Genomic DNA, 27,859 nt, shown 5'->3' on the forward strand with positions numbered 1-27,859 from the left:
ATAAAATGCATGTTTTCTTAAGCGCTTTCTGGAGGTCTTCCTGGTTTTCTACGCACTGCGTTGACAGTCAGTTCATGTGATTACGTGGGAGGCGTGATGATGTCACACAAAACTCCGCCCCACGTCATTCCAGCTCAACTCCATTACAGTTAATGGAGAAAAATACCTTCCAGTTATGACCATTAGGCGTAGAATTTCAAAATGAAACCTGCCCAACTTTTGTAAGTAAGCTGTAAGGAATGAGCCTGCCAAAGTTCAGCCTTCTACCTACACGGGAAGTTGGAGAATTAGTGATGAGTGAGTGAGTGAGTGAGTGAGTGAGTGAGTGAGGGCTTTGCCTTTTATTAGTATAGATTAAACAGGCATCGAATATTGGAAGCTAAGTGTTGGCCTTTAATAAATCCAGTTTGATCTTGTGATATTACCGAAAGCAGCACTTTCTCCATCCTTCTAGCTAAGACTTTGGAGGGTATCTTAACATCAATATTCAGAAGTGAAATTGGTCTGTATGATACACATTGTAATAAGTCCTTATTTTGTTTAGGGATGACAGTGATTAATGCTTGGCGAAAAATCTGGGGTAAGAATTGTGTCTCAAGCTTCTGTGAATGTTGCTAATAAAAGGGGAGGTAGATGAGTGGAGAATTTGTTATAAAATTTGACAGTGTAGCTAGCCATCAGGGCCTTCTGCTTTCCCACTCTTAAGTGACTTTATAGCAACAAATGCGCATTTATTCATGGCTGCAATTTAGGGCTGCACGTGCAGGAGCTTATCCAGGCAGCAGTAAGTGGACAACAGCAACCCGATGAGGTGTTCGTCCTTTGAACTCTCATCAGTATGGAGCCCATTTAAAGAAAACCTATGCAGGCAATGGTAGAACATACAAACTCTATAAAAATGGTGATTCGGCTGGATTGAAACCCTGGACTCTGCAGCTGTGAGGAAGTAAAGTTATCTACTGTGCCATGTCTTGCAGTTTAGATGATGTTAATGCTCCCAGGTAGCCATTGCCCATCAGTTTTTTTTTTGTTGTGGCTAAAAGTGTAAACAACATTCAACCACGTTTCAGCAATAACCACAATGTATGCTAATTTAGAATGCAGCCTAGGAATGCATCTAACCTCCTTTAAAACTTTAATCATAGCTCTGTCAAGTTACTAAGAAATCATTGTGAGTGAGGATCTGCTGCTTTTGCTACAATGGCTTCATATACTGTATACCATCAGCAAGGAAATAGTGCAAGTTATTATGTATCTTCGACTGTCCAGGGAAACCCAGCAGGCTCTAGACCTGTTCCCTGCAATTTTTCAGAAAACCAGAAAAAGTATTTAAATGGTGAAGCAAAGGCTTTGGGGGTATGTATTTCATATTTTATTCTTTCTATTTTTACCAAAAATGTCTATTTTTATTAAAGTTGGATTTCATTATATATATATGAATATAAATGTATGTGTATATATATATATATATTATTATATTATATTATACTATATTATATTATATTATTTCCGACAATTCATTTTTTGAAAACTATGTACAGTAAAATCATATAAATGCAGTAGCTGTGTATGTGCTTATCGGTATATATTTTATTTACATTTATTGTTAAACAGATGCATTTGTCGAAAACGACTTATGAAAGAGGTGAACATTATCAAGTATTATGTATATGAACACAAAATACATTTCCAATATTATAAATATATTTTAACATCAATGTCTTACAGTATGCCTATAATCTCTGTTTAATACATTTATTGCAGTGCTTACCTATACATAGGTGGATTTGTAAATGATTCTTAAAGAAAAGTAAGTTTAGGTCCTTTATTTTATTATTAGAACTGTTAAATGTTTATTATTTATTTGACCCAAGAAATTAATTTAGTTTTAATACACGCAATTTCACATTTGCTTATATATAAAAAAGACTCAACACAACTTATGGAAAAATGATGCGTATACAGTGTAAAATTTTGCAGTATATAAAATTTTATTTGTTTAACGTCATAAGGGAAATAGGCTCCACAACCCTGTTGAGGACTAAGCGGGTTAGAAACTTCATGATGCTAGTTGTAATACTCTTAGGAAGTAATGTAATCTACTTTAAGCTAATGTCGCCTTAAGTGGGATGCATTACACATTAATATTTTTTAATTTATGCACAAATTGCCCATTTTAATATATTGCATAATATACTACTAATAATAACTATAATACATTTTATTTAGCACCTTTATTGTGTTCAGTGCACTTCAGCAATAGTTGAAAGCACAGAAAAGGATGTCAAACATTAAACAAATATGAGGAAAATACATGAATGACAAATATTTAAATTGAAGTAAGGGACAATAAATAGGAAATTATGCAAAATGCTAGAAAAAAGAAAATTAACAGCATAATTTGTGCCTGGAAATGAAGATGATTTTCGGGGAATTAGTAGTTAAGTCAGATCACTTAAAATAAAAACCTTTTGTATTTTCAAAGACGATAGAGGATTGTTAGTGGGATAGGACCAGATTTTATTATTGGTTTTATAGTCAAACACTAGAAAGACAACGCACATTCAGTTTGTATTCATTTGATGTTCAGATTAGATGTAACAATTACAGAGAGACAATTGCCATGACCTCAGCTGTAAGCTGCTCCGAGGTAAGCATACTCAGAGCAGAGTTCTCACAGACATGCAAACTGTTAGGGTCAGCTGCAGTATACCTAAGGGAGAACAGTTCTAACTGTGGATCAAGGCAGGCTACGTAGTACAGTTCTTAGATACAATACAGTGATCCCTTGCCTATCGCGGAATTTGAGTTCCAGATCCATCAGCGATAGGTGAAAAGTCACGATATAGAAAGACCATATAAATAAACAATTTTTTTTTTATAGTTTAAGCCTTAAAATACCCATCCCACATGCTTTAAACACATGTAAACTTGTTTAAACACACTTTGGTAACACATATGATATGTGGATGTTGGGCTAAGGATATGAATAACATCTCTCTATTATAAAACATTTTAACTTCATGTAAGAGAAAGCAGTGAGACAGGAAAACAGCTGCTGTACAGGCTTTTAAATGATTGACCCGCAGAGCCACAAGCAGAACAAGCATCTTGGCAGAAGCAGCACAAAGTCCACTTCTCCTTAGCATGTATTCAGCTGGAAACCCCCAACAACTGGAAGTGGCAGGAGCGTACAGCGCCTCTGGAGAAGGGGTGGGTTTGAGCGAACATGGTTCAGCCCTCACACCCCCCCTCCCAACTCCTCCTCCTCCTTCCAAGCAGAATAGGCATCTTGGCAGAAGCTGCAAAAGTCTACTTCTGATTAGCATGCATTCAGCCACCTCCCTTCACAAAGCAAGCTGCAGAGACGCGAAGTGGCAAAAGGACAGCTGCTGTACAGGCTTTTAAGTGATTGACGCAAAGCGTGACAAGCTTAACACACAGCTGGCCAGCAGCACCAAGACTCCCAAGATCTCTTTAGCGTGCATTCAGACCCCCCTTCACAATGCAAGCAATGTTATAAGTGCCGCGAGAAAGAGATTTAACCATGTCCAGAGCAGGAAAGGACAAATATTGTTTTTGCAAAAGTTTTAAAGTAAAAATTCAAATAATGCATATGTAAAAATTCCCATGAAAATAACAATCTCTTTAAATTGTTTATCCGGTAAACCAAACGCGGGGTTGGGCGAGTGAAGTGATGTAGCAGGGGTGCGATAGCTGAACCGTGATATAGCAGGGGACTCTTCAGTTCCATCTGGGGGGGTAAACATTAATATTATATAAAATTATTGTCTGTCTGTTATACTTTCATTATTATCAATCTTTAATTTAATATTGTTTTTATCAGTATGCTGCTGCTGGAGTATGTAAATTTTCCCTTGGGATTAATAAAGTATCTATCTATCTATCTATCTATCTATCTATCTATCTATCTATCTATCTATCTATCTATCTATCTATCTATCTATCTATCTATCTATCTATCTATCTATAACCTAACATTCTGTTAGCCTTCTTAATGGCTTCTGAACATTGTTGGGAAGTTGATAGCATAGAGTCCACTGTGACTCCAAAATCCTTCTCATAAGGTGTACTTTTGATTTTCAAACTTCCCATTGTGTATTCAAAGTTAACATTTTTACTTCCTATATGTAATACTTTACATTTACTGGCATTTAATTTTATCTACCACACATCTGCCCAATCCTGTATGCTGACCAAGTCTTTCTGTAATGATTTAACGCATTCCAAATTATCTGCCAATCCACTTATCTTGTTATCATCTGCAAACTTAGATTTCTATCTAAATTTTATATATATTGTCGCAGTAGGGGCAGTCGTGCTCCCTTGAACCCTCAGGTACCACGCCAAACACCTGGTAAAATTGCCACAATAATTATATTTATTATAATAGTGTGCACCAAGCACCCTCCACTCCACTATATTCAAAAAGCACAATAACAATAATAAACCAATAATCAACAATCCTCCACTCCCAGACGCGTTGCCCTCCTACCACCCAGCTCAGCTCGTTGTCTGGGAGTTCCCAGAGTCCTTTTATTCCCCCTGACCCGGAAGTCTTTCTGCCCAACAGTTCCACAAGTCCTTATTCCTTCCGGGTCAGGGTAAACAGTACTTTTCTTCACCCCATGATGTCCAAATGAGTCCATTGGCCTCCCGACAGTGACTCCCAGTGGCCCCCAAGGTATCCAGCAGGGCTGTGTATAAAAACTACATAGTCCATGAGGCCCTGCTGGAATTCGGGGCCCATATATGCTCTCGGGAGAGCTCCTCCTAGCGGCCAGGGGTGAGGGCGGAGTAAAATGCCGCAATCCACCACAATATACAGTATATATACATATATATATATATATATATATATATATATATATATATATATATATATATTAGCCAATTAACTCTGTTACAGTTCCTTGCACCATCTCCTTCTGCTTCCTGTGTCTGAGCCAATTCTGTACCCATCTAAAAACATCACCCTCAACTTCAACTTCTTTTAGTTTGATATACAACCTCTCATGTGGCACCTTATCAAATGCTTTCTGAAAGTCCAGATAAGTAATATCATAAGTTCTACTTTGATCATATCCCTTTGTTGCTTCCTCATAGAATTCCAGCATGTTAATAAAACATGACTTCTCTCTTCTGAACCCATGCTGAATGTTCAGAAATACCCCTCTGCTTGCCATGTGTTGCTCAATCTTATCCTTAATATTTCCTTCCATTCATTTTCCTGTGATGCACGTTAATCTCACTGGCCTATTGTTGCTTGGATCTACCCAGTCACCCTTTTTATACAATGGGATATTTGCCATTTTTCAGTCCTTCCTAAAAATATGTGTCAAGGGTTTATATATGTACTAACAAGCCTCCTTAAGAACTTGAAGGTAAATATTATCTGGTCCTGGAGATTTGTTTAATTTCAGCCTATTTAATCTGAGCAGTACTTCTCCCTCTACAATTTCCAAATCCTTTAGTACTGTAAATATAAAATATAGTTTACATATTTTATTAATGGCATATTTGTGTCCATAACAGTATGTCTGAAGCATGCTTAATTCATTTTGTAACGTTACTCATTGTACTATGTTTATTAAACCTGCTCACAAGGTGATCTAAGTTAGTATGCAACTTTGTTCCCCTTCTTCAACTCCAAAAAGCATATTGTAGCTTTTCTTAGTCTTGGTCTTAATCCGGTTCTATTCTGGAGCTTTGCGCCCCACTAAAATGGCTCTAAACCAGAACATTAGCCTTGTTATCATAAATACATACTAACTGAATCTCCATGGGATCCTCCCAAGCTCATAGCACACTGAAACTCACCAACCAGGTTTTTGCCATGTTTCAGTTAAGCATGCAGTAAAATATAGAATTGGTAGTAAGCAACAAATCCAGACAATGCCAGTGCTTTAACCTTGAAGAAACTTGTTTCAAACAATGATTAGTTATTTTGGCTACCATTGTGCTAAAACATCCAAGTAAGGGTCAGGTTATCTGAGATAAAATTTGTTTGGTTGATTGGACTAAAACTTAGGAACAGACAATGCTTTCAGCTCTTAAAAAGTTATTAAATCTTATTTATTGCTGTTATCCAATTTTTTATCTCTAATTAAGAATGGTATCTGTGCCGAATGTTAAATTAACAAAGAGAACATCAAGAATTGTCCTGATAACCTTAAAAAATGCATAAAAACAGTCATTAAAACATACTGTATTTTGTTCATATTTAAGGAGCATGTTACACTTGGCACATCTTTACACTTGTCAAATACAATGCAAATGGAAAAAAATAGTGTGTAGTACCGTAGCATGTTATTTTCCATGTTGTTTCCCCTATAACACTGAAAAAACTCTGCTGTAAAAGAAATACAGAACTATTTATTTACTATTTCAAAACCTACCACAAAAAATGTATACCAATGAACAAATAAGTGTGTGTATGATATATATAACTGCCTTTTTGTTTGTTTATTTATTTAATGAGCTCCTGTTAAAAGAAAAAATTCTCTTGGCGACAAAATTCTATCTGTCTATCCATACATAAATGCTCAATTTTGTGCTTGGCAAGCTAGACTGCAATAAAAAAAAGTAAATAAGAATATTTTAAGTTGTAGATGTATGTATATTATGAATTTAATTAATATTATATACGAGTAGGAGTTCCTACCAAGGTAAAGTGGTATACTGCAGAATTAAATCTAATTGCTTGTTACAATAGTGACCTTCTCAAGGATAAGTGGTATCAACAACATGAGTTACTTTGCACTAATCTGTTTCTTGGGTTGGTGATGCAATGATATCCAAATGTTAACGACTGCCCATTTAATGAAAATAATTATTAGATAACCAGTCCTTTTCGGTTACAGAAAACCGAAGATTCCTTGAATATACGATTTACCAAAATAAACTTATAATGTGTGCAAAGCTGTGTTTGTTACTCAAAGTATTAAAACATGCTGCCTCAGATGCTTAATGAGAGGTTTAAAATGCTCAGCTTAAAATACATACATGTAAATGGCATTTTCAGTTGGGTGTGGCCTTAAATTTGCAAGTGAATTCAGAGCAGCAAACCCTGCTGTTAAAACTGATGAGTGGAATATTCAGTAAAAAATAATGTCTTATCTATGATATGTATTACTGATGTGGAAAGAGAGCTAGATGCACTGGCAGTAACAGCTCTTGGAAATGCTGGATAATACAGGTTTATACTCTATTTTGGAAGAAGATCTTGGATTAACTATTCATTTAAAGATGGGGTCAGTGCATGCAGACACATGTGATAATTGTGTCTTCACAAGGAGATGCTCAAAAGGCCAGTTTTAGCCAGATCATTTCAAAAGACTATTAAAAGAACCTCAGTATTTGTGCAAAAATATTTATTTTCCAAAATACAATTTTTAAGAGATCTGGCAGAATAAAAGATAATTTGGAGCAAGCCCTCAAAGGTTTTTCTTTTCTCTCAACTGTCTTCTGTTTATGTTTACAGGTTGTCCAGATCATGATTGGAATACTAAATATCTTACTTGGCATCATTCTTTTTTCAAGTCTCTCATTCGCATTTTCACATACTGGTATTCTTTTTTGGGGAGGTATATTTGTAAGTTTTTTATATTTATTTTATTATTAGCTTTTTTATCCTAAAACCATGCTGATTCAAAAGTTTTTAACATTACTTATATACAGTCTTACGATAGCAATGCACAGTTCATCCCAAGAGTGCTCAAAACGTAGACCTAGAAGACCACAGTTGTTGCAGGTCTTTGTTCCAGCCCAATTGCCTTTTTTGAAACCAATCCTTGCTGATAACATAACTTTTTAAAAATTTTATGGCTTGTCACTTTTTTCATTTGGCCACATCTGGTCATCCTTATACTGTAGATTTTTCGCTTTTTGTCAATATCATTTGAATAATCTGTGCTACAAAACAGATTATTAATTCTTAGTCCTTCATTTTTTCTCGCTTCTATTTATTTTTAATAAATGATACTTTATGTTGAATACACAGAGGTGTAAATGGGATCAAGTTAGATTTTGACCTGCCGGTTCCTTTTTCACTTGCGTCTCATTTTTATTTTATCAGCTGGTTAAAACTATAAGAAGCAATTAAAGGTTGGGAATCTACAAGTGAATTAACAAAAATGAAAACAAAACTGTTGCTTGCTTGATTAATGATTGACTTCCAATTAAGAAATTGATTTGGAGCAGAAACCTGCAGCTTCTGTGAGCCTGTAGAACTGAACATGAGGACCCCTGCTTCAACATATTGTAGGCACAAAATACCCTAATGAGAAGCAGTCGGATAAAGGAGTAGCAGAGATATCAACAGTGTTAAATACTGGATAAACAATTATTTGGAAAGTAGAACTTGATCTAAACCAGTAGTGGGCAAACTGTCTCATGGAGGCCAATGGTACTGTAGCTACTAATGAGCAAACCTTGCGGAGTTTGGCGAAATCACAGAAATATTTGGAAATTTCCCCACGAAATGCATTGAAGTCAAGGAAGGAGGAACTGAATTTTCCCTCAGGGCTAGTGAAGCATCTGCAAACTATGCTGGCCAAAAAATGTGATCTGAGATGTAAGGCAGAAGTGCTAACCACTGTGCCACCATGCTTTAAACAACAAAAGAGGCAAACACAACGACAACCAATAAGTATATATATATATATATATATATATATATATATATATATATATATATATATATATATATATATATATATATATATATATATATCTATATATATATATATATATACAGTGGGATACAAAAGTTTGGGCAACCTTGTTAATAGTCATTATTTTCCTGTATAAATCGTTGGTTGTTACAATAAAAAATGTCAGTTAAATATATCATATAGGAGACACACACAGTGATATTTGAGAAGTGGAATTAAGTTTATTGGATTTACAGAAAGTGTGCAATAATTGTTCAAACAAAATCAGGCAGGTGCATAAATTTGGGCACCGTTGTCATTTTATTGATTCCAAAACTTTTAGAACTAATTATTGGAACTCAAATTGGCTTGGTAAGCTCAGTGACCCCTGACCTACATACACAGGTGAATCCCATAATGAGAAAGAGTATTTAAGGGGGTCAATTGTAAGTTTCCCTACTCCTTTAATTTTCTCTGAAGAGTAGCAACATGGGGGTCACAAAACAACTGTCAAATGACCTGAAGACAAAGATTGTTCACCATCATGGTTTAGGGGAAGGATACAGAAAGCTGTCCCAGAGATTTAAGCTGTCTGTTTCCACAGTTAGGAACATATTGAGGACATGGAAGACCACAGGCTCAGTTCAAGTTAAGGCTCGAAGTGGCAGACCAAGAAAGATTTCGGATAGACAGAAATGACGAATGGTGAGAACAGTCAGAGTCAACCCACAGACCAGCACCAAAGACCTACAACATCATCTTGCAGCAGATGGAGTCACTGTGCATCGTTCAACCATTAGCACTTTACACAAGGAGATGCTGTATGCGAGATTGATGCAGAGGAAGCCTTTTCTCCGCCCACAGCACAAACAGAGCCGCTTGAGGTATGCTCAAGCACATTTGGACAAGCCAGCTTCATTTTGGAATAAGGTGCTGTGGACTGATGAAACTAAAATTGAGTTATTTGGGCATAACAAGGGGCGTTATGCATGGAGGAAAAAGAACACAGCATTCCAAGAAAAACACCTGCTACCTACAGTAAAATATGGTGGTGGTTCCATCATGCTGTGGGGCTGTGTGGCCAGTGCAGGGACTGGGAATCTTGTCAAAGTTGAGGGACGCATGGATTCCACTCAGTATCAGCAGATTCTGGAGACCAATGTCCAGGAATCAGTGACAAAGCTGAAGCTGCGCCGGGCTGGATCTTTCAACAAGACAACGACCGAAACACTGCTCAAAATCCACTAAGGCATTCATGCAGAGGAACAAGTACAACATTCTGGAATGGCCATCTCAGTCCCCAGACCTGAATATAATTGAAAATCTGTGGTGTGAGTTAAAGAGAGCTGTCCATGCTCGGAAGCCATCAAACCTGAATGAACTAGAGATGTTTTGTAAAGAGGAATGGTCCAAAATACCTTCAACCACAATCCAGACTCTCAATTGAACCTACAGGAAGCGTTTAGAGGCTGTAATTTCTGCAAAAGGCGGATCTACTAAATATTGATTTCATTTCTTTTTTGTGGTGCCCACATTTATGCACCTGCCTGATTTTGTTTGAACAATTATTGCACACTTTCTGTAAATCCAATAAACTTCATTTCACTTCTCAAATATCACTGTGTGTGTCTCCTATATGATATATTTAACTGACATTTTTATCGTAACAACCAACGATTTATACAGGAAAATAATGACTATTAACAAGGTTGCCCAAACTTTTGCATCCCACTGTATGTATATATAATATATATATATATATTTATATATATATATATATAAATATATATATATATAAATATATATATATATATATAAATAAAACGTCAAAGTCACTGACATATTGCATTTGGAAAATGTTTTAGCGAATATTTTCCTACTGACCAAAAGTATAACTAGAATTGGATGGATACTAGAACAAAATATATATGTGTATATATATATATATATATATATATATATATATATATATATATATATATATATATATATATATATATATATATATATATATATATATAATTTAAGGCCTCCTTGTGTGAAGTTAAATTAAATCCTATAAAAAAAACTGACTGGCATCAATAAGATACTTTAAGCATGTAAGCTGCATAAAAGATCAATAGTCATAATTAAGCTGTATGGATTTATGGAAATAACACCATTAACCATTTTATTCTCTTGTCAAGTCATCATGGGCCTCTGTGCAACTGCCTCACCTGCGCTGCATATAAGTTACACCACTGCTACTGGCATTCATTTTTATGAATGAAAAGGTTAGGTGCTGATGTATGTCTATAAATGAAAACTTTACTCAACCGGATTCCATGTACTGCATGATTTGGAATTTCTGCTTGATTTTAAAATTTGTATTTCCTCAGAGTAAGATTAGGAGATAGAAAGTGACCAGGGAGAACACTTTATTTAGATTTTTGGAACTGGAGAAATAAAGAGACCCTTTTTTTGGTTCCCCACATTATGATCTCTTGTGCTATTTGATGTAGTAAAACACATTTTTTTTTGTCTGCAAGGATTACCTTAGTATTTTTAGAATGTGGGGTGTTTACCTTGTTTCATTTGTGATCGAGCATTGCATTTACATGCCACAGGAGAAGAAATTGTTGATCTCTTAGATTTGCTTTGTATAAGGTATTTCATCTGTACTGTACAATAGCTAATTAAACTAAACACTATTTCAAACACTTTTATTCTTAAAAGGCACAATAAAATTTCTATTTAGATACGATTGAAGCATGGCTGATTTTTCAAAATGTCAAGAATAATCAGTTAGCAATCAGAATGGAGTTGATTAATGCAGTTGCTGTCAAAAGACCTAAATATGGTTAAATGGTGCCCATGAGGTAAACTGAGTTCAGCATGAAACCATTTAAGTAAGCTGGCCTTTAAATATGCAGGAATGAGCTTCTGTGCTGCTTAGGTTTAGCTCATCCTAAACTTTACTGCAGCCATTGAGGGGTCATCTCTCATTCTATAGGGGAGAGTGGACCGCTCAGTTCTAACCTTTCAACAGAAAGACACACTACTGGCTCCAGGAAATAGCACACTACTTTTCTTAAGCAGAAGGATATCACATTTAGAGTCATTTGGCAGTCTGCATCATTTACTGCATAAGCACCATCTTCTTAGCCTTGATATTTGGCTTTAGAAATGCAAGATTCCCTTGGCTTTGTATGTATCTCTTTCTGATATTAAAACAATAAGCAATAAAACACACAAGTATTTGAGGAGGGGGTTGTCCCAGGTCTGAGGTAATTTCAACCCCCGTTTTACATATGATAACAAATGTCTCAATAAATTGGCACATACATGAACCACATTATTTGTATAGCACATTTTCATACAAAGAATGTAGCTCAAAGTGCTTTACAAGATGTCAAAGAGTAAGTTACAAGAAAAGAAAAAACAAATATGATTAGGTAAGAATAATAATGAATAAGTAACAAAGGAAAATAAATAAATCTATGCGATCTTATAAAACATAGATACAGGGGGTCCTCGGGTTACGACACAGTTCCATTCCTACAACAGTGACGTAACCTGAATTTTCGTGTAAGTCGAAACACACTCTAGCCTAAGTCACTTACCTATCTTAACACGTTTGCAAAATCATAATCTAGAACATAAAAACGCAAAATCTAAACCTGAGAAAAAAGAAAAGGACATAAATATACTGTACTGTACACTGTACTGTAGTGACAGAAAAAATGAGTGTAAAAAAAATCCTTACCTTTATTCCTTCTCATGTCTCAATTTTTTTTAAGTTTTTATGGGAGTGAGCGTTGTAAACTCGAAACGTTGTATGTCAAAACATTGTAACCCGAGGACCCCCTGTATATAATTAGTAAAATGTACCAGGTACTATATATTTTCAACTGCTTTATTTTTCACTTTCATAAAGCATACTTAAATAAGAAGGTAATTAAAATAAAATATGTTTCCAGTGCTTTCTTCACACTTCCTTTACTTTCAGTTTTATGATACACATGTGCATGTATACTTACTGTGTCTCTTTCAAAATTGTTGTCATGGGAAAAACAAACTATAAGGTTATTTTTACACATTAAAATTAGATTAAATTAAGTGTCTTTTAACTGGTTATACTAGGGGGAGTTAAACTAAAGTTAGAAAACGAGATTTTTTTAGAAAACGGTGAATAATATCAATTCTCAATGTAGTCTCCACCCTTCTCAATGCACTTGCACCGCCTGCCTGGATGTGCCTGGATTCCAGGAGAATAAAAGGTTTTGTCTTGTCTTGTGCATCCTAGTTATTGCCAATCACTTATTTGCTTTGGGGTACTACAGTCACTAGTGCAGGTTACTGTGACTTGCTGGATACCAAAGTGAAGCCTGCTATTTGATCCAAGCGCTAGGGACTGCTGTCTCAAGGAGTCTTTTTGCTCCAGACAATGGCCATCCGCCTGCCCACACACTGCTAAGAACACCAAGGCTTGTCTGGAGAAACTGAAGTTTGAAGTATCGCCACATCCTCGTTATTCGCCAGAATTGGCACCGTGTGATTTCCACCTTTTTGGGCCGCAATAAAACATCTGGGTGGTCGTTGATTCAAGACCGATAATGATGTGAAGGAAGCGGTGCACAAGTGGTTGAGAGGACAAGAGAAAATCTTTTATTCTGCTGGAATCCAGCCATTTTTAGGCAGGTGGTGCAAGTGCATTGAGAAGGGTGGAGACTACATTGAGAAATAACATTATCAGTTTTGTTAAAGTTCATTACATTTTCTAATAAATCCCCTTTTCTAACTTTAGCTTGCCTACCACTTGTATAATGTGACTATATATTCTGAAGACTTTCCCTTACTGTATTAGAAGATTTATATTTTTATAAAACATGAATTGAACTTGCACTGCAAATGCACCACTCGAACAAGAAAATAAAATGCGCGTACACCACACAGCTCAGTTCTCGGCACGGTTGTGCATAGAAGGGATGATACAACAAGTGAAGCTAAACCAAATCTGAAAGTTCTGGACATGTGTTTGCATTGCTTCATCTTCATGTAGAACTTCATGAAGAACTGGTCTTACCAAGGGGTGTACATAAATCTTTACTCTTTTTCCCATTTCCTGCAAATTCCTCTCACACATTCAGATAACCCATAATAAAGCTGTGGTTAATTTTAGTGGATGTAAAGTTCCCTGTGATCTTTTGAAATTTTTGAAGACATAACAATTTTTATTAGCCAAATAAAGTTAATACACCTGCAAATGTAGTTTCTATCCTCTACTTAATGCAAAGGTAGACCACATAAACAACATTTTGTGTTAAAAATGACAAACTGCTTTAAATAAAGTGTCTAATGTAATTCACTGTATATTAAGGTACAACACTATAGACTATTTCCAGACTTTTGAATATATTTACTTGTTAGTCAGTGATTTACAGTTTAGGATTGAATGACTGCAGATTGCCAACAGGTGACATTTTCTGTCTTTCTTCTCAGTATATCATTTCAGGATCTTTGAGTGTTGCTTCAGACAGATATCAGAAATCCTTGGTAAGTTAAAATCGCTGAAGCTCTTTCTTTTTCAAGTTCTATGAACTTTTCTTCTTAGGCATATTAAATGTTTAATCCAGGAGAATATATTATGAATCGTAATATGCTTTTAACAATTCATGCTGTCTGAACTTCTTCTCACTAAGTAACCTAGTTTCTAATAGTTAGCTGTCTGCTGTGCCATCAGGAGTTTTCTTCAAGCGTCCATCTTAGGGGTCAGTTATTACAAATGTCTGTTTATTCCAGAAGTAAAAGCTGAACCAGGAGGGATCTTAAACTAGTGATTATACATACAAATGCTTTTAATGATGTAGTAGCATCTTTTGTTTTGTTTATTCCATTTCAAGCCATGTTGTACAAGACGTACTCAGAGCATTACCCACACTGTGTACTCTTAACATTTGCGTATGCTAGTTGATTTAATTTTGTATTATATAATATACAGTGTGAAGTGAATTATACCAGTGACAAAAGTGTAAGCATTAACTAATGAAACTGTGCATGTATGCAAATATTGAAGAAAAAAAGTTTCTTGTGCAGATTTAAAAAAAATAAATGTCCTCATTGTCTTTTCTATGGGAAAATATGCAAATATTCATTGCTTATATTTGATGCAAACAATGTTAAAGTGTTAAACTGCTTTAGACTTGATTGGTTGTAATGAAAAAACATCTTTAAGCTGTCAGCATTGTTTAAGCTTCTGGTGTTAATGGAAACGTAAGGAGTTTTCGGAAATTCATCTGAATCATTTGTAATGTTCACCCCTGTTAGACAAACAAAGAAGCTGCATGTTAACCTTAAAAATCTTTTAATAAAGCATTGGCTTTAAGCAAAGACATTGAAGCACACAGAGTCACTGCCACAGAATGGATTTTACTACATGATCATATGATATAACAACATAATATGATCTGATTAATAAGGTTCCTGTTCTGATTTTTATATTCTACTGCTCATGTACTCTTTGTTTAAAATGTTTTTGCTTTAGCAGTCAGTTGGTTAGGTTTTTTTATTGCTAATAACAACCATTAGTATAATAGAATACTTCTTATTGAGGCATGAAACTCTATGAATATCTGTCTTTACAGCTCTAAAACTGTGACTTGCTCTAAAATTTTGTAAATGGCAAAAAACAATGCTTGTTTGAATTAAACCTTAGATTGTGAAAGACTGAATTATACAGTAATACAGTAAAGACACAATTGTTCTTCTCCCAAAAGGAGTAGCTTGTTTTCTACAGGTAAGTAGTGGGCAGCTGTCCCAAATGGAGGATGTTAAGTATTTTGGGGTCTTATTCATAAGTAAGGTTAAAGAAGTTTGTGAGAGAAACCAAATAGTTTTTAGAGCAGCCATAGTTTTGCAGACATCATATGGGACCATGGTTGGTAAAACAGGAGCCAAGCTCTAGGACAGAGTTTGTAATTTACTTGTCAATTTACATCCCCAACCTCACCTCTCTAAATAGCTCTGGGTAGTGACCAAAAGAATGAGAACATGAATTCTAATTGGAGGGTTGAGATTCCTGTGACGAGTAGCAAGATTTGTCTCTGTGACTAAATGAATATGAGAGAACCTCAAGGCAGAACAACTGTCTGTTGTTGGGGTGTTAGTATGGCCTTTCCATGAGTGTTCAACCAGCCACGTCCCAGAGCAGACTCAGTATATATTGGGGGAGTTACAGTTCACAGACCTCCTTTGACCGCATGTTGTCTGTTCACAGCAAAATCTTCCACATGCAAGCACCACACCTCAAATCAACTCCAGGCCTTTTATCTGCTTAATTGATAATGACATAACGATGGACTTGCCCACACCTGCCCATGAAATAGCCTTTGAGTCAATTGTCCAATTACTTTTGAGCCCCTGAAAGGAAGGGACTGTGTTAAAAAAATGCTTTAGTTGCCTCATATTTTATGCAATCTTTTTGTTCAACCCACTGAATTAAAGCTGAAAGTCTGCACTTCAACTGCATCTGAGTTGTTTCATTTAAAATTAATTGTGATAATGTACAGAACCAAAGTTAGAAAAAAGTTGTCTCTGTCCAGATATTTATGGACCTAACTGTATATCTTTCTGAATGCCCTAGAAAACATCTGAGAATATCACAGGAAGAGCAGCAAGAGGTTTCTAGGGATAGGGTAGACTGTTCTCTTCTGGTCAGCATGTTAACACTGTGCCCCTTGGAGTAAAAGTGAAATAATTTTCCTTACATTTTCAGGGTTTAACAAGACATATAGTCATAGTATGTCTAGTAACCACTATGAAATTAATATTCCTTTACAAGCTGCATTAAATGAATGTGCCTTTTAACTTTAAAGTCAGCTATATGAAATATGCCACTCATACCATTAATGAAGCATTTTTCAATTTAAATGTGTTTGGTTGTATTTAAGAGAACACAAGCCACAGTGATTTTTATCCATTAAGCAAATATGTAGCAACAACACATTTTTGTAATAAATGTATTTATTCTTATATATTTTGATGATTTGTTGAAAAGATGAATTGACAATGAAATATATTAAATATATATATATATATATATACATACACATTATAGAAGATGACTATCAATATGGCATGCCAATTTAAAGTGATATCTTTCTTAACAGATTAATGGAAACCTAGCCATGAATATCATCAGCAGCATTTCATCTGGTATTGGAATCATCTTATGTGGTATACATTTGATTATATTTATGGATTTCTATGACAGATATTATTCATATGTAAGTACCATTCCTTGTGTTAATTTGAAGTGGTTTATTTTCTTTGTGATAAAAAGCTTAATTCCTTCACACTATATATTCATTAATCATTTGTTAAACTGATGTATCAGTTTAATGCAGTATGTACATTACATATATCCATCTTTCGGGTGCTCCCATTTAGGGTTTGCCACAATAGAGTATTCGTCTCCATCTATCACTGTCTTTTACACCACTTTCTGCCACACTGACTGTCTTCATGTCCTCCCTCACCACATTAATAAACGTCATCTTTGGCCTTCCTTTCTTCCTCTTGCTTGGCAGTTCCTTCATCAACATTTTTTTTTCCAATGTACCCCTCATCCCTCCTCTGTACTTGCCCAAACCATCTCAATCTAGCCTCTCTCACTTGGCCACTAAACTGCTGTAACTGTGTTGTCCCTCATATATGCTCATTCCTAATCCTGTCTACCCGTGTTACTAACAGCAAAAATCGTAGCCACTTCAGCTCTGCGTCATGCCTTTTCGTCTTACTCCTACTGACTTTTTAATTCCTCTTCTCACAAGTGTGTACCTCCATCTCTCAAACTGTTCTCATCTGTCAACTTGTCCATCACCATTGCAAAAATGAAACAGCTGAGAGCCAATTGATGTAATCCCACTGTCACCATTCTTACCTCACACCTCACCGCAGTTACACTGTCCTTATCAATATCCTGCATCACCCTCACATATTTTTCTGCTATTCCCAACTTCATCATACAGTACCATAATTCCCCTCTTGGCAACCTGTCATATGCTTTCTCCAAGTCCACAAACGCGGAATATAATTCCTTTTGACCTTCTTGTACTTCTCCTTCAACACTCTTAAAGCAAACATTGCATTGTAGTACTCTTTACTGGCATGCAATCATATTGCTGCTCACAGATCTCCACCTCCCCTATCAGCCTAGCATCCATCACTCTTTTCCATGTTTTCATGTTGTGGCTGATCAATTCTATACCTCTGTAAATACTATAGCTCTGCGCATCTCCCTTATGCATTAAAATTGATACTAATATACCTGTTCTCCCCTCCTCAGGCATCTTCTCACTTTTCAAGATTTTGTTAAACAATCTAATTAGAAACTCATCTGCTATCTCACCTAAACATCTCCATATCTACACTGGTATATTGTCTGGGCCAATTGCTTTCCCACTTTTTATCCTCTTCATAGCTCTCTTTACGTCAGCCTTGCTGATTCCTGGTACACTGTGATTTACTATCTCCCCTTCATCCAGCCATCACTATCTCTTATATTCTATGTTCATAAGTTCTTCAAAGTACTCCTTCCACCTTTTCAACACACTCTCCCTGCTTCTGAGCAAATTTCCTTCTGCATCCTTTATCACCCTAACCTGCAGCATCAGCCTTTGTCACCTTTCTCTTCACCTTGCACCTCATCTCTTTGTATACCTGTCTACTTTTGTCATCTGTCTTGTTATTCTAGTTCTTTTTCACCAACCTCTTCCTCTTTATGCTTTCCTGTACTTCCTCATTCCACCACTAAGTTTCTTTGTCTTCCTCCCTCTTTCCATGTGTCACATCAAGCACCTCCCTTATCATTTCAGCTGTAGTGTTCCAATCATCTATCGTGTCTTCACCTCCACCCAGTGCTCGTCTCACTTCCTCTCTGAATTTCTCATAATAGTCTTCCTCTGAGATGTCAAAATATATTATTCTGAAGATCATGGAATCTGTTAGGATTGGTATATGTTGGAGGTCAAAGATAACAAGTACTTCTTTTTTTCAGAAATTATTAATTGGATATTGAAATATCAGTTAATTAGAAAATCTGACTGATTTTAGTAATGATTTTACATTGTCACTTTGCTGTTTAGTGGAGCTGAAAGTAAAAGTAAAGTTTATCTTGGGTAGTCTCAATGACTTCATTTCAACAAAAATTTCACAGCCTCCCCATGCAGAATTTAAGATGCATCCCATAGATTTTTCCCTGATGCTAGCCCTGCCCACCATATCGTGGACAGTGCCCTCAACTGTTCTAGGAGCAGATTTTTCTACTTCTACTGCTACTACATCTTGTTTTTCTTTTTTTGTTCTTTTCTATTTCTCCTTCTTCTTCCACTTCTAGGTGATGTCAATGTATTTGGTCAACCTTCTCCATACAACTCAGACCTGCAGACCATTTTCCTTCAGATCTTCTTTTACTTTATCCATCCATCTCTGCCTTGGTCTCCCTCATTTTCTCTTCCCCTGTACTTCCATTCCTATCACCATTTTCCCACATATTCATTGTCTCTCCTCATCACATGTCCATAACACTTCAACCTACTTTCTTGTACTTCCTTAGATTAATCTTCTGATTTTGATGTACCTCTGATTATCTTATTTTTTCTTCTGTCTTTATTTGTAACTCCACACATCAATCTCAACATTCTCATTTGTGCCACATCTGATCTGTTCTCTTGTGCTCCCTTCATTGCCAGTGTCTCAACTTCACACATCATTGATAGTCTTACAACTGTCTTAAAAACTTTTAAATGTCAATTGCCATTGATATTTATATATCAGGAGCATATAAAGATACACTCTTGATATCTCCTTTCAATTATTCCATTCACACTACACTTTGAGGTTTATCTCGCATTCAGTTCTCCATCTTGGGCTCCAACAAATCCACTCTTTATAACATCCCTGGAGGCTGCCTTTCTACTTTCATTTAAAAATTTCTAATTTTTACCATGAGAATAAACTTGGCCTGTTTTTCCTTTAGCAGGAGCACAGTGACCAATTCCAAGACTTACAAGTATGCAGTGTATTTGCACCACACTGTAAAATGTTCTGTTACTTATATGGTATAACTTGGATTTTTGAGACTGTAATCATAAATATGTTTTCTTCAAAGGGGTCACAGTTGGAAAATGGTGTGGTTGGTGTGTTGCTGGTGTTTCTGCTGCTCGAGTTGTGTGTGGCCATTTCAAGTGCAGCCTTTTCTTGCAAAGTTCTCTGCTGCAATGATACGGTAAGACATCAGTAAACGTAAAGGAAAGCCTCATGCTGTGTAATGAAATTAATAATATGGTGGACGTAAAGATAAAAAGGTGAATAAAAAGATGTGAATATTTGGAGATGACGACAGAATTTTGGAAAAGCAAATAAAATTTTTCCAAGCAATACTGATTGAAAAGTGGTAGTGTTTGATAAGAGTACTGACTACCCTCTTTTCACTTTCATATTACCCGACATGATATGTTCAGTCTTAGAAAGTTCAAAGACTAATAATATACACGGGTTAAGCAAAAGTAATGAGCATGTTGCAATTACCAAGAAATGCTTGACAATATTGAAAATGATGGTATAGTAAGTACTTGTTCCATGTATGTCTTTCTATTATAAAAAGAAATCCTGCGACAAGACATTCTCGGAGATAATTTAAAGTTCCTCAAGAGATAATTTCAAGTCCTGCGGCACAAGAGATTTTGAAAAGTCCTGCCCTCCTCTCAAACATTTACAACCACATACACGTTACAATCACTTCTCATTCGTGTGTATTGTCAGACACAGTTCATGTGCTCTCAGCTCCTATAAATATGAAAAGTCCTCAGTTACATCCTTTAAAGAAGCTTTTCTGGACAGTATTTTTAGACATACAGACTATTTGTTTTCTTTGATGTGGTCCTTTTATGGACAATAATTTTATACATTCAAAGAAAGGGCAGCTAGTTGAAAAGAGACTCAAAAGTGTTGGAGAGAAAAGAATTCAAAAAGTACAATAAATAAATTCAGAAAATAAGGAAAGTAATAATCAGCCTGGAACAAGTGGAGTTGAAAACCTAACAGGTCCAGGCGGATGTCGGAAATAAAAGACAAAGAGTAGAAGACAAAGTAGAACGTCATAAAGAGGCAGAGCAGGTTAGAAATTATGAAAGTACTAAAATTCAAAAGTCTCAAAAAAATTATAGTAAAGATCGCATGAGCGCTATCAAAAGGAAATTATTAATTGGTGAAATAACGGAACAGCAAAAAGAGATTAAATATATATGGACATAGGTGATATGCCAGAAGTATGTAGATATTGTTCAGCTTTAAAGTTTAAGTCGGAGACTTGTAGATTGTCTAATTCGTGTTGCCATCAGGAAAAAGTAGTGTTTCTTCCCAATGAAGAGGCGTATCCGCGAGAATTAAAAGATTTGTTGTTTGGTGAAAGTGAAATCCACAAACATTACAGGCAAAATATCCAAATCTACAATAATCTATTTGCGTTCACATCATTCAATGCTCAGAACGTAGATTTACACGATTCATGACCATACAATATTTGAATCTGTGGTCCCACAACAATGAAAGCTACTACAAGTTTAATTTCAAAGAAACCATAATTCTGTCAGGTTTATATTTATGATCATGGAGAAACGATGCAATATAGACTCGAAGGAATTAAATGATCGGATGTATTAGAAATTCTACAGTCAATAATTAGATACAAATCCATATTTCCAAAAGTATTGCACTTTACACAAAATTTATCTGCAAAACACAGACAAAGAAGTTTTCTTGGATTTTGGATTTGTTGTTTGGTGAAAGTGAAATCCACATACGTGAGTGGCAGAGATGGGAAGTGGCTGGCGCATAGTGCAGGCAGGGGGGTTGGCGAGTGAAGCCCCCTACTACTAGGGGGATGACTGCATGGCCACTAGCCTTGCCAAAAACCCTTTAAACCACTTTATACACAGAAAAACAGACGTCATCAAACAACACCTAAAAATGCTTCTACCAAAAACAACAATGGGAAATTCGGTAAGCTCCTTGGGAAGAATTAGAATATGTGGCAATCTTAGCAGTGGCAGTGGAGAGTAAAATAGTGTACCATGCAGCTTAGCTTATTCTGTACTCCTAGAATGGAGATCAATTACAAAGTGTTTCATCGTAGAGGAGTCCTGAGGTGACCCTATTCTTACCATCAAACTGTTTTACTATGTAAACCTGAATGTTCCAAATCTTCATCTATTTTCGTAATATGTTTACACTCACCTGCCTGTCAAGGAAATGCAGTTGAAGTCTACAGCTGTAGTTGTACTCATGAGGGGGTAAGACAGAGCACCAGAACAGGACAGCATGTTTACAGTTTTATTCATGCCTTATAGAGTAACAGTCTCTAGATCAGGGGTCTCCAACACATCGATCGCGAGCTACCAGTAGCTTGGAACCCTTTTCCAAGTAGTATTCTAGTTAATGAATCCTACATAAATTTGAAAACTTAATTAGTCAAATTAGGGGTGGGCAATCTTTCCAAAAAATCATATCACAATCCGCAATCTGAATTGCAATCTATCTTTTCAATGTGGCATACACTTAAGAGAAACTCATCAAGATCTAAGTAACACTTTATTTTAAATATCAAAGTTGAATTCAACTGTTCTCTCGTTCGCTAGCTAAGTGGAGTTAATGAACATGCCCTGAAGCTGGCCCACTGCATGTTTCTCGGATTCGCGCAAATAAATTGGTACCGCAAGCTATGATACACAGCGAAATGAGAGAAGTTGCAAAATCAACCGGAATGTTCAAGCAAATTATAGAAAAAAACCTGATCTAAATCCATTAATTCTCTCGTGAAAAGTGGACAGACAGACAGACAGACATTGGATTTTATATATTATATATTGGTAAACCTTCAAAATAATGTGCAGTTTAAGTCTCAACAGCATTCTCAGCATTTCTGGAGCATAGCAGAGCCAGATAACTATAAGAATCTTCACAAAGCAGCTCTGAAAATGTCTGCTTTTTTTGGGTCTACATACCTCTGTGACTCTACCTTTTCTGATATGAATGTCATGAATCAAAGTTCAGAATAAGACTGACAGATGAATATTTAAATGACTCAATAAGACTGCACCTAAGTGGCTACACTCCACCATACACCTCTCTTGTTGACTCCATGCAGTGCTAGTCATCTCACTAACTAAAAAAGACAGAATATACATCACACGTGCAACTGGACATGTAAATACTCTTGTGAAGTGAAACAGTGACATGTAACAAAATGACAAATGAATAAGTAATATCTGTGTATTTGTAATTGCATTGTTTTGTTTTGACAGCATTCATGTTTTAATTCAATTGTGTGAGATACACTAGAAAATGCATACAGAAATACAAAACGCACTTACAGGTGAACTAAATATTTTTTGTGATGTTTTAATGCAAAATGTGAGTTGTGGACACCAACATTTTGTAAATGTTCAGGCAAATGTTCAGTTTGTTTGGGTTGAAATAAACATTAGAAAACATGAGTAGCTCTCAGCCGTTTTCATTTGATAAAAGTAGCTCTCTCTCTAGGTCAAGGTTGGAGACCCCTGCTCTAGATTGAAGTTCCTAATGTGCTAAACTAGAGGCAAAGCAAAGGAGTGTGGCAAATTACGGCAATGCAACTTGGCTGGATAGCAGCTGTTCTTGCTAGGAGTCTAGGCACCCAGTGTGTCTAGAGATCAAATGGCTCATTACCTTTGTTTTGCAGTATGAATTGGTTAGTCTGATCTGGCATGGTCTCTGGATGGAATTAATGGAATGATACACCAGGCTTTCATAGGGTTCAATTTTTAAGCCAATCTTGTACTTCCACGCCTCTTGAACAAATGGGGTGTGTGTGTATCTTTAATTGCCTGATTAAATCCAGCAACGCAACTTGACTTGCTTGAATGTAATCATAATTAACTTAAGACTTGACGAAACGTGGAGGTCAGGACTTGAAGCTTACTTGAGATGTTCATGTGTAGGAGTCCCATTTCTAATACACACAGACATGTTGTTTTTGACATACTCATCTGTTGTGATAAGCCATGCATCAATATAGGAGGTCTCCTTTCCAAAGCACAATTAAAGTCCCCAGCCATTATAATTTTGAGTGTTCACATTGGGAATGGATGAAAATACATTTTGCATGGATTCCCTATTATAAGCATTGGGTGCATAAATATTTATTAAAATCACTTTACAGTTAAATAAATCGCCTATGACAATCGCATATCTCCCCTCAGGATCAGATACTACATCTGATACTAAAATTGAGACTGTTCTATATATAAGAATTCCCACACCTCTAGTTTTCTTTGTAAAGCTGGAATGGAATATTTGGCCAGTCCAGTCTTTGTGCAGCCGAAACTGATCCTTGCTTAATAAGTGTGTCTATACTATTTTACTATAGTAAATGCTATTTTAGCGTTTAGACCTGTTAGGTGAGAGAATACTTTCTTTCTCTTTAATTTGTGATTCAGGCCTTTAACATTCCAGCTCACAAAGTTAAATTCCAGCCTTTGAGACAATGCTTCTGAGCTTTTATTGTCATTTTTAAGTCTTAACTGAAAATAAGGCAGCTTTGACCTTAATTTCCAATTTTCCCAGGAGTTTATTGCCCTGAAGGCTATTGTTACTTTGGAATTTTATAATTACAAGGATTTAAAAGATTTACTATATTAAAAGAATTACTATAAACATAAAATCTAATCGTCAGCAATCTTGAGATAGTAAAATAGTAAGCCCAGGGAATGGTCTGAAAAGTGGCCCTGAATAAACATAGTAAACCCTAATATGATAATAACAATAACAATTAACCAAGGGTATGATGTTAAACAGTCTCCTTTAGAACAGTAAAAAAAAATATTAGTTTCTTAGACATATACATTCATATACGCATATAACACGCATATAACTGTAATTAAAGCATAAACAAAAAGTGTCCGAGAAGGGAAAAGGATGTATAGTTACAGTATCATTGCAAGCGGATGAAACAAACGGCAAGATCTTCTTTGCCATGCCATGAACAGGATGCGACTCGCGATCATATTTCAAAAAAGTGTTGGAATCAGCTTTCTTAACTCTTTTTCTGCTTCCTCCATAGTGGTAAAGATGTAATGCTTGTCTTGAATATCCACTTTCAGTTTGTCAGGGTAAAAGAGGCTGTATCTGATCTCGGCTTTCCGTAAGCGCTGTTTAATGTTGTAAAAAGCTGCACGCTTAGCAGCTGTTGAGGTTGAGAAATCCAGAAAAATGCGAATGTAGATATTTTCAAATATAATATCTTGTTTCTGTCTGAGAAGGGACATTACATGTAATTTAAATTGTAATTTCTCGAAGCGCACAATAAGACTCTTAGATTTAGAGGTATTTGATCCCTGTATGCGGTAAGCTATTTCTTTCTTTATATCTTTCTTGAGCTCCTTTATGTCTTGAGCGGTGGCAATGGTGGACATGGCCTTGGCCATTGCACTGATCATTACCTTCACTTCGGACAGAACATTTTGGCCTTTGTGCGCCCCAGGTGAAGTGACAAGCCCTATTACAGCTGATGCTCCCGGCGCGCAAGGAATAGATGAAAACGCGGAAGGCAAGGCAATTTTCAGTTTCAATGGATCTTCTGGAATCAACAAGCTATTGTGACCTGCATCACCTGCATATTCGCTCCCAGTTTCGCTCTCAACTGGAGATGATAAAGTGGCCGGGGTCCCAGAAGATCTGTGCTTTTGCCCGTCTGCTCCGGGTCTGTCTCTGTAAGGCCATACCTTGAGGTTGAAATTGTACTTGATGCCTGTCTAGGCTTGGGTGTAGCTTTGGGTTTCTTTTCTGTTTCTTTCTGAGTCCCTTTCTTACCGCTCATGTGTATATATGCTTGCATATACTGTAATTGAACCTTCTTGAGTTGGGTAAATACAGGATACCTTAGGATAATAAAAATAAGTGAAAAATGAATGCCGCCACTAACGGAGTTCTGCTTCGGACGTCCATCTACCACATATGATCAACAGTGTGAGCAGTAACTCCAAGTTATGGACAAAAGGCTTTCTTGGATAGTGTGCACTTTTCACAGAGCTAGAAGTACTCCACTTCTTCATCTTTTGCTGAACTAAACATTTCCAAAGAGCACTTGATATTGGATGCTGTTCCATAAATCCCTCGCATGTCAACTTGAAGGAGCCTGTACTAACATCTAGCTCCACAATTGAAATATGAATTGGATATATCTGGGACACACTCATGAATATCATTACTAATAAAACTAGACAAAACACGCACAGGCACTTTCTGTTAGGTTTACCTGATTATGCTTTCTGCTACTATAAACAGGGCATGACTCATTACTTGCATGGACCTTCTCTTAGGTGTGCCTCCCTGCATGTACATTTGAACTGGAATTTTGTAGAAGAGTAAACAAATGTATGCACATTTGATTGAAAACTCTTGATATCTTTATTGAATTGTAAAATCAGTCCACTCATTACTTTTGCCACAATCTTTATATATTTATATTTGGAAAGATAAAATTAAGTCCAAGATTGAGAAGTATTGTTTAAGATATGAAGAAAGGATTGACATTGTCTAACTTTAAATGGTCTGGTTTCTTATTAATACAGTTTTTATGTTGCATTAATAATATGCTTTCCCGCGATTCATATCTTAACATCTTTTAATTAAGGGACTTGAGATATTATTAGTAAACTTTACTTTCTACTATACTTATAAAGTGTTTTTTCAATCTGTGTGCAAATTTAATTTCTAATATTGTTCTTCACTGTAATTATCTTTCAGCCCATGACTGCTGGTCAACAGTGTGACATACAGTTAACACAACATGAAGTTGCCTCAGCAAGTGCCCCGAATTACCCCACTACACCCCAGCAGATGACTTACAATATTCCTCCTCCTCCTCCTTATCTTCCTTATGAATGTTTTCACCAAAAATTGACTCCTTAAACTATGTAATACAGTAGTAACATTTTAAATAAAAATTGTAATATTAAATGTTGCATCGAGGTGCCACACTGTCACTCTTGGAATAAAATATGTCTGGCTTTGAGTGGTCTGAGTTTTTGAATCACAAGTTGGGAGCAGGTATCAGCATGTTATATTGATTACATACTGTATTCAGTTTAAAAATTGTGCCTCTGCAACACTGTACTTTTAGAGTTATAAATTATAACTGTTACTGATGGCAGCATAATTTAAAGATGATTATTGTATTAGAGCAAGGACAGTCTCAAAAATACTGTGTGCCTAGGACAAGAAGTACATTGGTGGTGTACACGTTAGTCCAGGATACTGTGTCTGAATTTGACTCAGGCTACTGTCTCTGTAGAATTTACATGTTCTAGCTGTATCTGTATTAGTTTTTCTTTGAGGTATTCCAGTTTTCCTCCTCAGTTCCAAATATGGACATGTTGTTTAAATCATGCCTGTTAATAATGAATTGGCCTGGGCATGAGATCTAGGAACTGCCTGGTTCCTGATAGCATAGGCTCCAGCACTAAATCACCCTAAACTGCACTAAGCAGGTTCTGAAAATAGTAGAGGGGTGATAATTAGCTGTATTTACACCTATAACAGGGATCAGGTTATATAGAAACTCTTCGTTGTCGCAGTACAGTTTTTTTCACTATTAAAAGTCATGAAGTGGCTATGTGTTTTAAATTAGTAATTAACAGTATATGTCCAGACTTTTCTCAGTTAAACATTAACATAACTAATAATATTTGTCTGTTTTTTGAATTACCAGCAAAACACACAAGTTCACACACCTTTCACATTAAATCAGACAGTGAGATTTTGGTCCCTGATCTGTCATGATTGTGACTGGCATCAGATTATTGTGCTGCCCTTTGACGTCATCATTATCCAAGAAAATGAACCCACAGAGATTTAAACTCCAAGTACAGTGCATCCGGAAAGTATTCACAGCTCATCAATTTTTCCACATTTTGTTATGTTACCGCCTTATTCCAAAACGGATTAAAATTATTTTTTTTCCTCAGAATTCTACACACAACACCCCATAATGACAACGTGAAAAACGTTTACTTGAGGTTTTTGAAAATTTATTAAAAATAAAAAAATTGAGAAAGCACATGTACATAAGTATTCACAGCCTTTGCCATGAAGCTCAAAATTGAGCT

General features: G+C 36.0%; 1 protein-coding gene across 2 annotated transcripts; it reads left to right on the forward strand.

Annotated features, from left to right (window-relative positions):
* Positions 1-1,175: 1,175 nt before the first annotated feature.
* LOC120518934 (membrane-spanning 4-domains subfamily A member 4A-like) lies at positions 1,176-26,724 on the forward strand. Of its 2 annotated transcripts, XM_039741970.1 has the most exons (6): positions 1,176-1,356; positions 7,505-7,615; positions 14,157-14,210; positions 16,823-16,939; positions 19,825-19,941; positions 26,499-26,724. In XM_039741970.1, the coding sequence occupies exons 1-6, from the start codon at positions 1,201-1,203 to the stop codon at positions 26,661-26,663; spliced, it is 720 nt and encodes a 239-aa protein (XP_039597904.1). In that variant the 5' UTR covers positions 1,176-1,200; the 3' UTR covers positions 26,664-26,724. The 2 variants fall into 2 exon arrangements, with proteins under 2 accessions (XP_039597904.1, XP_039597907.1); XM_039741973.1 differs by lacking the exon at positions 7,505-7,615.
* The last annotated feature ends 1,135 nt before the right edge of the window (positions 26,725-27,859 follow it).

The sequence above is a fragment of the Polypterus senegalus genome, chromosome 1 (genome assembly GCF_016835505.1).
Source record: "Polypterus senegalus isolate Bchr_013 chromosome 1, ASM1683550v1, whole genome shotgun sequence".
Taxonomy (NCBI): domain Eukaryota; kingdom Metazoa; phylum Chordata; class Cladistia; order Polypteriformes; family Polypteridae; genus Polypterus; species Polypterus senegalus.

Coding starts and splice junctions, on each gene's coding strand:
- LOC120518934 (XM_039741970.1), top strand. CDS start 1,201: ATGGCTTCATATACTGTATACCATCAGCAAGGAAATAGTGCAAGTTAT. Junction 14,211..16,822: donor ACAGATATCAGAAATCCTTG/GTAAGTTAAAAT, acceptor CTTTCTTAACAG/ATTAATGGAAACCTAGCCAT. Junction 19,942..26,498: donor TTCTCTGCTGCAATGATACG/GTAAGACATCAG, acceptor ATTATCTTTCAG/CCCATGACTGCTGGTCAACA.